At 43.1% G+C, this 12,283-nt stretch overlaps 1 protein-coding gene across 1 annotated transcript; it reads right to left on the minus strand.

The window, feature by feature from the left end:
* Positions 1–338: 338 nt before the first annotated feature.
* On the minus strand, positions 339–12,195 carry LOC144942244 (mitochondrial potassium channel ATP-binding subunit-like). The gene is made up of 16 exons (XM_078868992.1): positions 11,672–12,195; positions 10,211–10,544; positions 9,644–9,799; positions 9,338–9,432; positions 8,954–9,059; positions 8,670–8,831; positions 7,273–7,358; positions 7,086–7,183; positions 6,818–6,923; positions 5,943–5,976; positions 5,286–5,422; positions 5,064–5,158; positions 4,792–4,925; positions 3,538–3,685; positions 2,513–2,763; positions 339–2,057 (listed from the first exon to the last, which is right to left on the minus strand). The coding sequence occupies exons 1-16, from the start codon at positions 11,761–11,763 to the stop codon at positions 1,974–1,976; spliced, it is 2,118 nt and encodes a 705-aa protein (XP_078725118.1). The 5' UTR covers positions 11,764–12,195; the 3' UTR covers positions 339–1,973.
* Between the last annotated feature and the right edge of the window lie 88 nt (positions 12,196–12,283).

Genomic DNA, 12,283 nt, shown 5'->3' on the forward strand with positions numbered 1-12,283 from the left:
CTCTTCTTTCAGCACACTTAAAGCATATATAGTAGAAGAATGTACATAGCGCAGCATTAACCAGCATCGCTGCCCCATTACGTAAACCACAAATTGGCTTGGAAGCTGGGGATGGGTAGGAATGTATGTATGATAAAAACCATCTGGTAGGGAATGCATGTTAAAGTTTGAGTTGACAACCTCTTACGGGAATATTAACAGGGGTAGCAGTGAATGCTGTGTAGTGTGTACTTTTTTATTTTACTTTCACATTACACTTATTATCATCCATTTCTAGATATCTCACTAAAATGAGCAATTAGGAAAACAGTTTCATTTGGAAGCCTATATACGCCTTCACCAAATCTCAATCCACTTATCAAGTTCATGAACATTAGCCTGATGCACATAGACATGGCGCCATCGCTTCGACAATATTCAATTACTTGTTGAGAATAAAGCTCATTAGAAATCACTGGGGTATATAAAAAATGGATCACCCTGCATGGCACAGAACCGAAATGTTTCACTGGCAAAGATGTGTGCCCTCTACTGGGGGTAAGCGAGTAGAGGCGGTGAATGTTTTGGTTTTACGCGAAAACGCTAAAACATTTCTCACAAAAAATAGCCACAAACATCGCCAAGAGAGACACGAGCCAAAGCGCAATGGGTGAAAATTAAGTGGATCCCTTGCCAATATGCATGCTCGTAGGCCGGCTGGGTCACAAGACCAAATTGATTTAAAGGTGTTCAACTGTAACTATGAATGTTTAATTTCATTTCAGAAATTAAAAACTTTTAACAAGTGCACGCCTTTGATCATTTTTATTTTCACAGTAAAACTGTTAACGTTAGCATAATAAATTGATACAATCATGTTATATTTCACCATTACACACAGACAACTAATGTTTTTGTCTGAAATGGCCACATTTTTGTTCCAAGTTCGCACAATTCTTCAACACATTGTGTTGTATTAATGCCCTTATTCAGTAATGTAGTACATCGTAAATCATCTGAAATGTTGCATTGATTATATACACATACAGTACTAGGATGGACATAAAAAAGGAAGAATTCCAAATCATATTTTCTTATGAAGTACAAATCAGAAACAATGTTTTCTAATTGGTCACAGTCCTGATTCCTGGTCCACACATGTGCAAATATGTCAACAGATAATTAATATTATTTATTTTTTACCTACATGACTTTACCCGAAAAAATCCTAAGAGTATGAATCCTTGCAGTCACGAAAGCTTCAAATCTAGAATTAATATGGATTGTGTCAAACAGTTCTGAAAAAAACCTTTTACAGTATTCCATTAAAAGTACAATTGTGGTGCCATATTCCTTTCTCAAACATTTCACTACATTCCAAGATATTCCACTGTGCTGAGGTGACTTCGTTGCCAATCCCAGTTTTTTTTAATGGAAGACAGAGAATAATTGGATGTAAGTTGATTTGAAAGCCGACTGACAAATAAAGATTCTGACAGACGCTGGTTTAACTTAGAACAGCAATAGGACAGACACACCCCCTTCTGGTAATATGAGCGTACAGCAGCAACATTTTCCACAAGTCATTACAGAGCTCACAAATCTTGACTTAAAGCTTTCGTGACTGCAGGAATTCATATTGTTTGGGTCTTTCGGTCAAATCACGTAGATAGGTTCAAAGAAAATAACAAAAAAACGCTTGTGTTGCGATCGAAACGTCGTAGTTTTTTGTTATTTTCTTTTAACCTATCTACGTGACTTTACCGAAAGACCCAAAGAATACAGAGCTCTTTTTACAGTAATATAGACATTTAATTAAAATCAGTCTTGTAAAACATGACCCACTCAAAAGGGTTAACATTATGGGCATTCAATAGAAGTATTGCTTTTGCCCTGATTTCTCTGCCAATGGCAACACAGTACCACAGTAAAAGCCATGACGCAGGCCGTAAACTTGCTGCTCCCCTTCTTCCACGGTGGAATAATCCACCACGTTACTTGTGTTGCTCCATGTTTTGTCGTCTGATGAGCTCCGCATAAAGGCCCCCTTTCTTCAGTAACTCAGCATGGGTGCCCATCTGTCAGTTACAAGACACAGTCACGTTTATTTCACTGCAATTAAGTATCTACTTGAAACTATCACAGGGCAATGCAACTCCACATTCCAGAGAAGTAGATATCAAGTGACATTTTTCATCCAAATACAATGGGATGCACTGTATCATACACCCTGCAATAGAAAGAACCATCTGTTACATTAAATTTAAACCAACAAATAAAACAATTCAGAGTTGGAGTATTCCGTAAAAAACTAAATTTCAAGTGATTATTTCTTTAAACACATTGTGAACCGTGCCGAAACCGTCAACTCACTACACTTGAAAACTCTGTTACATCGCTGACCCTTAATTCAAATGTATGAGCTCAGCGGTGTCAGCTCAGCCCTCCGACCCCCTGAACGACCTGACCTCTCCTTCCAAGTGTTCTCATTTTGGAAAGAGACGGGACACGAGCGAGACGGCCTCCTTTTCACCTCCTGCACCGTTCCACCGGCCACCACGCAGATGAGGTTGGCGCCAGCGACGGTGCTGAGGCGGTGCGCAATGACAAGCACGGTGCGGCCGTGCGCGGCACGCTCCAGCGCTTCCTGCACGGCGCCCTCGGCTTCGGCGTCCAGCGCGCTCGTTGCCTCGTCTAGCACCAGCACCGCGGGCTGCTTGATGAGCGCGCGCGCGATCGCCACCCGCTGCTTCTGCCCGCCCGACAGCGTGGCGCCGCGCTCGCCTGAGAGTGGCACCGCCGCAAAACGATGGCTCGTGAGCACAATTTAGAGGAAGAGGCATTTCAAGGAATGAGCCGGCCCTGAACTTATAGATACGTAACCTAAGCAGTGGGCTGTCCAACATGGGCTTGAGGCTTCGTTTATCAGAAAATACTTTGTAGTCGCGACATGGCCTAGCACGTTTGACACGTGTTGAAGAAGTTCGAGGTTTGAGGCGAATGGCCGCCCTGGTTAATACTGCGGATATAATTATACATACTCGGGCTCTACATCACTGACGGACGAAGACCACCCAATGGCATGTCGGTCATAGTCATGGGGGTTGTTTGGCCATATTTTACCATGCTAAAGTTCTTGTCATTAACACTCCACCTCCTGATAACATTGTCACGTACACAAAGTGGTTATATGTGCCCATGTATTGATAACATTCCAACCAATGAAGTTGGACTGTTCACTCAAACTGCTTTCAGCTTTAGCATGAAACAAGCATGGGGCCTAACTACAAAACAAATATGGATATTTGTACAGCATTGGCGAAGAAAGCCTATGTTTTAAATTCACCATGCCATCAGTGCGAGTGGGTGAATAGGGGAGGCCTCGGACTGGTTCAGATATAATTCACCACTGATGTTAGCCATGGCCGTGAATTGAACTTTGGTCACTGGGCACGTAGCCTGGTGTGCTAACCACTGTATCACCGCTCCAAGACCAGAACAATAATACCATGGAAGCAGGCCAGATCTTTACATGTGGCAAATGCGCAGCTTTCTTACCAACAACAGTGTTGTATCCATCAGGGAAGCTCCTGATGAAATCGTCGGCATTCGCGAGCCGAGCTGCAGCATAAACCTCATCGTCTGTGGCTCCGGGCTTCCCAAAGCGAATGTTCTCAATGATGGTCGTGCCGAACAGCACAGGCTCCTAAAGGGTGAGACAAGACGACGGTCAGTCTGCTACTCTGTCAAACAGAACATGCGGGATTGACAGTGTGCCAAACAGCAGAGGCTCATGGAAAGAAAGGCACACAGTACCATAGATCTGCTGCTATAGGCTCACAAAACTTCTGTCACTTTGCACACATTAAGAGTTACACAGCAAGCTGCATCAATCAGGCGTGTAATTATTTAATCCCCCACTACCGATTTTATGTACTGCCACAATCTGGGGGTCACGATTTGATTTTCAAAAATATATTATTTAACTATACTGTCTTAATTGTACAGTCTAACCTAGACTGTCATACACTGTAGTGCCTGCATCCTTTGTATGCAACATTTAATCTGGTGTTTTGCTTTTATTGTTTAATTGTACTGTCTCTACCGTCTGATTGCGTGCTGCTGATACTGTATCATTTGTACAGTCTCATTTATTTACCATGTCTCATTTGTTCTGTTTGTCTTGCCAAATTTGCACAGTCCGGTTTATACATGAGCAGTCTCGATTATTGATATCTTTAGCATACAGGTAAATTCAGCAACAATGTGCATTTTAATCAATGAACCATTGCACACTTACTGTGGTGTAAATGGCCGATAATTACCTATCAGTTACATCATGGGACCTCCTTTGCCAGTACCAAAATATGAGAATAGGTTTTCCCCTTGTTTATGGCAACAAAAACAGGTGTTAAGATGTTAAAACACCAAACTGAAACCTTTTACAAGGAATCATGTCTGCATTAACCACAATATCTGTGGTCAGAATAACATCTTAACACCTGTTTTGATGCCAGAAACAAGGGGGAAACCTATTATCATACCTATCAGTTATTGGTGCAGAATAAATAACAATGAGGTGAATATCCCACTTAACTAAGAAGGAGGAGAAAACATGCCTAAGAGACCAACTGCCGTGTAGACAGAGCAATAAGATCAGTTCATAAGCAGGAGTGAGATTGATGGTATCTGCACTGGACCAGGAGAGATTGCGATGGTGTGGGGAGCCCTTGACGCATGACGATGAATGTCCCAGCATGCATTCATCATATCTATCCCTGGAAACTGTGGTTATATTTTTGTTGCCGTTACTTGGTTGATGAAGCCGATAACTCGGCCCCGTAACCAGGAGGGGTCGAGAGTGCGAAGGTCCTTCCCGTCCAGCGTGATCGAACCACTCGCTGGGTCGTAAAACCGCTCCAGAAGCGCCGCGACTGTCGACTTTCCTACGGTCAACGCACAAACATCACAACAATTGGCCTCGTCAAAAAATAGCGGCGCTGGGAGATTCAGTACCTCAATTATTTTTTGTTGTTTTATTTCAGCCAAAATGTACACATGCGAGCACTGCGTTGATCACTCACCTCCTCCAGACAACCCCACAATGGCAATAGTCTGGGAGGGAGGAAGGTTCAGGTTGAAATTGCGCAGGACCACCTGCCCTGGCCGTGTTGGGTAGCTGTGTTCATCACACGTAGGATGCAACAAAATCCCAAAACATTTAAGTCACACACCATAATTTGAGGTGTGCAAGGCAGTAAACACGGGGCGCAAGAACACGCATGCGTGTGGGTGGAAGTACAAACCTGAACGTGACGTTGTTGAAGCGCACGTGACCGAGGAGGGAGTGGTGGGGAATGATGCCGCCACCTCGGACTGGGATGGAGGGCTCCAGCTCCATGTACTCAAACAAACGAGCGCCTGCGCTGAGCCCCCGCACCATCTTCCAACAAAAAGCCACATAAGCCCATCACACGATGATGGTACCACAATGACCAAAACACGCTCGACTCCTTTTAAACGTCAGAGCACTGAGTTGGCACAGGGGAGATCCTCCCTTCACATTAATTAAAGCAGGTTTCAAGTGTAGCGAGTTTGAGGACTCAGCTTGATCACTAATGACTGCAAGTAACCATCATATTATAATTGGGTCTGCAATTCATTTAGCGAAATTTCAGCTGTGAGAATGAAAAATGTTCCTGTGACTGTTATGCAACAAATATTTATCTCTTTAACAGGGTGCATAGGAAAGTGCTTCCCCCTACTGTGTGAAACATTGGTTATTTGAAGATATCTCACAGGCAAGCTATTTGATATCTACTTCCATGGTTATCTTTTTTACATGAAAGATGCACCATCCTGCGAGAGATCCAAACAAATACTTTGTCCCATGCCACAACGCCGATAGCAAAATTGTGATAATTTTTTTAAAAATAAAAAACAAGTGTTATGTTGACACATACCTGTCCAAAGAGAATGGATACGCTAGCCATTGACCTGCAAATAGAACAATCTATTTAGCAAAGGGGGTTGAAGTAAATAGTATATCACTCTACCAAAAGGTAAATGCATTCATCACTTAAAACTTTCGTGACTGCAGGAATTCAAATTCTTTGGTTCTTTCGGTAAAGTCACGTAGATAGAAAAATCTAAATTAAGTGAATAAAAATGTAAATGTTAACATTGACAGAAAAAATGTCTACATCTGATTGGGAACATGTAGATAACATGTCAGCTAAATGTAAAGATGACCTGATTTCCAAGTTCAACCTCCTTTCCAAGAAGAAACCAGATCCACACATTAAAAAGTTATACATTGACAAGGTTGCTATTAATCTGAGTAATAGCCCAATTTCTGATGGTCTGAAGTCGTTTTTGGCTAAAAGGTTGAACTTCACTAGTGGATGACATTATTGCCCAGGTCGATGTAGCTCTTAAGGGTTTGGGACAAATCGCTGCAGACATATTGTAATTCTATAATAGATTAGTAATCAGTGAATTGTTATTAGTAATCAGTTGTCGATTAGTAATTAGTTGTAATGTGTATTATTTAATAACTGAACCCAATCACTATACCCAATCAAGTACATAAATCAGAGGTGGCGGAGGGGAGGGGGTTATTGTAATTATATACGTTAGTAATAAGTTAATTAGTATGTGTTTCCCCTATAATTATTTAACCGGTTTAGCTAAAGTAGCGAATTATTTAAATATTTTTTTATTCTCTTTTTTTTTACAATTTTTCTATCTACGTGACTTTACTGAAAGAACCAAAGAATATGCATTAATCACAACTGTGAAAAATATCGATAAAAAATATAAAGAGATCACAAGGTACCGTTGCACAGTCTGGGAAGCAACCAAAAACGACATGAGTTCTCCAGCAGAAAGCTCCTCTCCAGCCATGAGTGAGCCACCAACAAAAATGGTGCCCAGTACAATGCCTGACGAAGCATTGAAGTTTTACAAAGTGTGTTATTGAAAAAAAACATCAGTGGTGCAAAAAATATATGCTTTGCATAACAGTATGTAAGTTAAAATTATTTCGCACCATATGTAGCCAACCCCCCCAACATCAATTGTCTGGTGTGCTATAATATACTCACAATTAAGAACAATATTGGAGAGGCCTTGAAATATTGCTATTCCAATCCCTAAATTCTCATTCATTTTGCACGATTTATCCACTTCAACTGCATACTGCCTACAAAGACAAATGGAGACAAGTGAGCATATGACATTTGAAGATGGTTTGAAAAGTGTTAATGCCGAGTATCAAACAGCAAGCCTTACTCAGACTTGCTATCTTCCATAGCAAAGGCTCTCACAGTCCGCACATTGCCCAAGGTTTCATCTGCTACTCCAGTTGCCTGGGAAATCTGCAACACAGTAGATGAAAATTACCTGTATGCAGATAATAACATGTACTGCTATTTTAGTGCATACAAAGGACAGGAGGTAAAAGAGCAATGTGCATGCATAATGTACGTTGATTACCATACGAATAACCCACCCGGCAATGGATACCCATTGTCATTTATATGCATTCATTTATCGCACGTGAAGGGCTTACAAATTTGGCTGTCCGTCTGATGATGCTTGTTGTAATTACTGGCGAAACGTCATACTCAGATTATAAATGTTGTGGATTTGCTCTCCAACACACTGGTGAGCTGTACTCGTAACGAATTGGCATGTTCTGTTTTCGTGACAAACCTTACTAATTGCCTGTGTCAGGTGGTGGCGGGTTTAACGACACATTTATATTACCGCGATCTAACCCAAAAAAACCTATATTATGAACAGTACGAGAAACATGCAAGAATTTGCAGCAACAAATAAAAAAACCATCACCTATTGTATTTACAAACACTAATACAATTTTAATGCATGTGTTGCACCATTATTGAGGCGCTGTCTTCTGACTTGTCACCACGCTCACAGACCGATAGGGGGCAGCCGGGAGAGTGAGCGGGAGGTGGAGTGGTGAAGCTAAGGTACCCCCCCCCCCCCCCCGGGTGCCCCGTGACTGGAGGTAGAGACCCCAGACCCCCAAGGGGTGGAGGCTGAGGGCTGACGGTTCACTCCTGACCCTTCGAGATCCCTCTGGAAGGTTCGAGGGAAGGTGTGGCGAAGGGCGGGGTAAGCCCCAACTTGTGTATAAAAGCCGGTCCTCTCAACGGGACCGGCAGTGTTCATCCACTCAAGACTCGAAGACATCAGAAGACTAGACCAGCACCCTGGGACCCTCAACCGAGGCTCTTGTAAGAGCCGGGTTGTAGCGGACCAGCGGTGGGACCCGTACCCTGGCTAGGTCGGGTCAGTCTAGCCTCCCCTAGCTCTCGTAGCGGAGGACCCGTGAGGGCATAGTCCGGAGTCTGTAGGGCCAGCTAGAAGGGAGGCTGTACCTCCCTCAGGTTATCGGGTCAAGGGGCCGTACCCCTTAGTGTTACAGGGGCCATACCCCTTGCTGTTATAGCTATTGTTATCGTTTATCTGAAATAAATGCGTTGCCTCTAAGAAGACGTCCCCCGAAGTTTTTGCCCACAACATGTGTATTTATGGGGTAGAGCCTCACTAAGCTTCAAGACTCTTATAGGTTAGATGTGAGCATCACACTGCTCAGAATCCCAGCAAGGAATATAGTAAGAACACAAAATCTTTTGTAAATAAATTATGTTAATACAAACCTGTTCTTGTGCTCGCCTGGAGAGTTTACGCAGGAATGAACCAATTAAAGCTCCACCACCAACCATGGCTGTCATCACCACCACCATCAAGCCCGTGAGCTTGGGGGATATCAGATACAATGAGGCCACGCAGCCAACAGTCTGCGTCACACTGCGGAGACCCTATAGGAGACAGAGATGCAACAGAGAGCATGACATCAACAGTACACACGAGTCCCATAAAACTGCAACTAGAAAGTGAGACGCAAGTCATGAATGCAAAAGTACAATTGAGCAGACTTTACTTGGGAAATGACAAGTTTGAAGGATGACTTAAACTCTTGCACATCCGAGGTCAGTCGGTTTACTAGGTGGCCTGTCCGGTTAGCATCGAAAAATGCCACGTCCTGCCTGCAAAATCAAACATTCGCTCCTTCAAAACCTTTAAGAAATGAGATATGACAAACATAATACAATAGCGTTGCTCGAAAAATAATTCCTGAAAATCAATGAAGAAAATGTTCAAGTTAAGAGCGTAGCGTACATAAAACGTGGTCATTGAAACATTGGTGATATAGCAGTGGCTGTAGTGTATGCATTAAAATGTTAATCACAGGTGTCCAAAACAAAAAGTAACATTGTGACAGTCAGTTTATGTTAACAATAAGTAAATAGATAAACAAACACACCTGATAAGTGCCTCAAATAGGCTTTTCCTCATAGAGGCTGCAATCCTCTCACCAACTTGGGAGAGCATTGCAATGTATCCAAAGGTCAGTGCGCCCTATATGCAAACAAACATGAATCTGTCAAATAAAGGGACTGCAAACAACATTTCCTGACAAAGTATAATTAGAAACATTACACAAATTTGAATATAGAGTGAATATATCATCTAACCAACTGCACAGCATTTTGTACACAAGTGCAGAGCCGATAACATTTTATTACCAAATGTATATCCCGATTGTTGCTAATACAATTGAAGTATTTACCTGGAAGCCGTACATGACCAGAAGGCGAGTGGCTGGCACCCTCATGTCTGCGAGGTAGTCCCCTGCTTGCTCCTGCACGTAACGAGACACCACGTTCACCAGCTCCCCCAGCAGCATGGGGATCTTAATGTTCAAAATGGCAGCACCAAATGCCAGCTGAAATAAAACATAAACATTATTAAAATCAAATAATAATAGAATACGACGTTTCGGTTGCAACACAAGCAACCATCGTCAGGTAAGAATGAACGAGAAAACTTTACCGAAAGAACCAAAGAATAATTCCTGCAGTCACGAAAGCTTCGAATCTAGTATAAACATTATTCTCAATGTATTGAAATGTTTAATTCCTATTGCAAAACGAGTACATGAATGACATTGCTAATAACATATTTTCTTTCATTTGTGTTCAATCTGTTCACCACTAACAGCTGAAGTCCTCTCATCCTTTTTCCGATGTTGGCACATAATGGGTTAGTTTAGAAAATTAATGTTCAAGTTGGCTTGGGGCACTTCACTTCATTATAAGGAAATAATTACCAATACATATTTTGCAAAACTACTCACCACAACAGCTAAAGCCAATGCCAGTATCTCCTTATTCAAGAACTTCCAGAAGAGTTTCCACTTGAAGGATGGCTCGCTGTTGTTCTTGACATGAATGTTGCTCTTGTTATTGTTAATGTCCACATCACAGTGAACTTTGCTACCACACAGTCTCAGCCCCACTACAAGCGAAGCACTCCCAGTGAATAACACGGCCCGATAGGAAGATGATACCGCAGAGCGCCCGGCAGCTCTGCCCACTCTGGCCACACTTGTCCCCACCAATCGGCTCCAGGTGCGTATGGCACTGTCCAACGTGCCATTCTTGCCGAAGGCAGAGGAGCTCAGAGGCCATCTGAAAAGCGAGTTGTGGGACAACACAGCAAATTAGATTTCGTACATTCACGTGCGTTTATTTAAGTGCAAAGGCATGCAAGTTATGTCAATAATAAATGGCAGATGGTCAACAATAGTCAAGTGGCAGCCAAGGAATGGAATGCATCCACGAGAAAATTAAGTGATGAAATCATTGTGTGTGCAGGTGTTAGATGGATTATTGTATCACTGAAGAGTGGGAGATGGAGACGTCTTAGGGAGGCATCCATCCGGAATTAGATTGATGACCATGACCTTTATTTATCAACATGTAAGCAGCCATTGAGATCAAGTCTTTTTAAAAGGAGAGCTGCCTCTTAAAATAGCAAAATAGATACAAGTTCAAATCACGTATTAGTTGCTAAATACCACGAGAAAACGCCAAAATAAAGAGCAATTAAAACAATTATGTTGATATGAATTGTTGCAAATTTGGATTCCATTCTACCAGTGTTGAAGCATTGGGCTGAAAGCTCTCTTTTAACCTACTCGACCTCAACATCGGCACGGAGTGGCTGTTCCTGGTGCTGAAAGGGAGCACTTTTGAGCAACTAAATTGGGTAACGCATCCTACGGCGAGCGTACAAGGACACACACAGTTCCATTGTTGCTGAAACGCCATTTACGTTATTACCAGTTGTGACAAAACGGAGTGCTTTCGCAAGTCTTAATTCCCTCTCCATTAACATGGGCAGTGCCATGGCTTAGTGGTCGCGCATTTGCGGAAGATAACGATTCTATTCCAGCGGCCGCCCTGGTTATTACTGCGGGTATTGACCATAAAAAAATGCGCACAATCTGCTTCACGGTGGACGTTAATAATCCCATGATGTTATTCGCAAAAGTAGGCAATTGTGTACTGGCGTCATGGTCCAAGTTAAAAAAATAAACTCGCAAATTACTCAATCGGAATTATGCACAGCAATCATCGCAAAAAATTGGCAGGGACTTCCTGAAAATGAGTCACGAGGCTCAATGGGACTTTTGTAGGTAAACAAAAGCATTCTAAAAACATAAACATCAAGCCATACAACTTTGCGCTGTGGCTAATTTTACAACAGATTTAAACGACTGCCTAGGGGTGAAGGGGGGGGAGACACATCTCACCTGTGAGCGACAGCGCCTCCTCGGGCTCTCAGCTGTGCGGCCCCGCGAAGGGTGGAGACGCTCGCGCGCAACGTTGCTGTCAAAAGGTACATTGCGTCCGCTGGAGCCCAATTAAACCTTTACCGATGACATTGGCAGGACAGTAATAGAGTAACACTACCCTGGTTTCAGTGACCCCTTCAAGTGCTCCAATGCTGTGCTTTTCAAGCCTATTGGGACCCAGTCCAACAACCTCACGCACTAAACTTTCAGTCTCTAATACGTTAACAATAAAACAAAAACTCCCACACAACTACAAAACAAGTTTTAAACTTCAGCCGTCATTCGCCACTGAGGCGACGGTGTGTGTGCCACCACTGCCAGCGGCTTTGTGCACTTCAACGAGTGCACATGTTTCGAACACACACACTGCACGCGTACGGCGTCTAAATAAACGAGAGAGAGAGATCTCAGCAAACACAGCAGCGGCAATAACTCCTCTACCGACCTCACCGGGCGCACGTGGGCGCGGCCATGTTCGCGTCAGTGAGGGGTGGAGGTAGCCGGCTATGGACGTCACGTCCGGTACGAGGGGGTTGGGGTAGCCGGTGATGGACGTCACGTCCGGGACAG

Source organism: Lampetra fluviatilis, chromosome 2 (assembly GCF_964198595.1).
Source record: "Lampetra fluviatilis chromosome 2, kcLamFluv1.1, whole genome shotgun sequence".
Taxonomy (NCBI): domain Eukaryota; kingdom Metazoa; phylum Chordata; class Hyperoartia; order Petromyzontiformes; family Petromyzontidae; genus Lampetra; species Lampetra fluviatilis.

Bases quoted from the DNA above. Each gene is read 5' to 3' on its own strand.
- LOC144942244 (XM_078868992.1), bottom strand. From the start codon at position 11,763: ATGTACCTTTTGACAGCAACGTTGCGCGCGAGCGTCTCCACCCTTCGC. The intron at 9,433-9,643 runs GTAAATACTTCA...GTTTGCATATAG, and splicing joins TGGTCATGTACGGCTTCCAG to GGCGCACTGACCTTTGGATA. The intron at 7,359-8,669 runs GTTTGTATTAAC...ACTGTGTTGCAG, and splicing joins CCAGGCGAGCACAAGAACAG to ATTTCCCAGGCAACTGGAGT.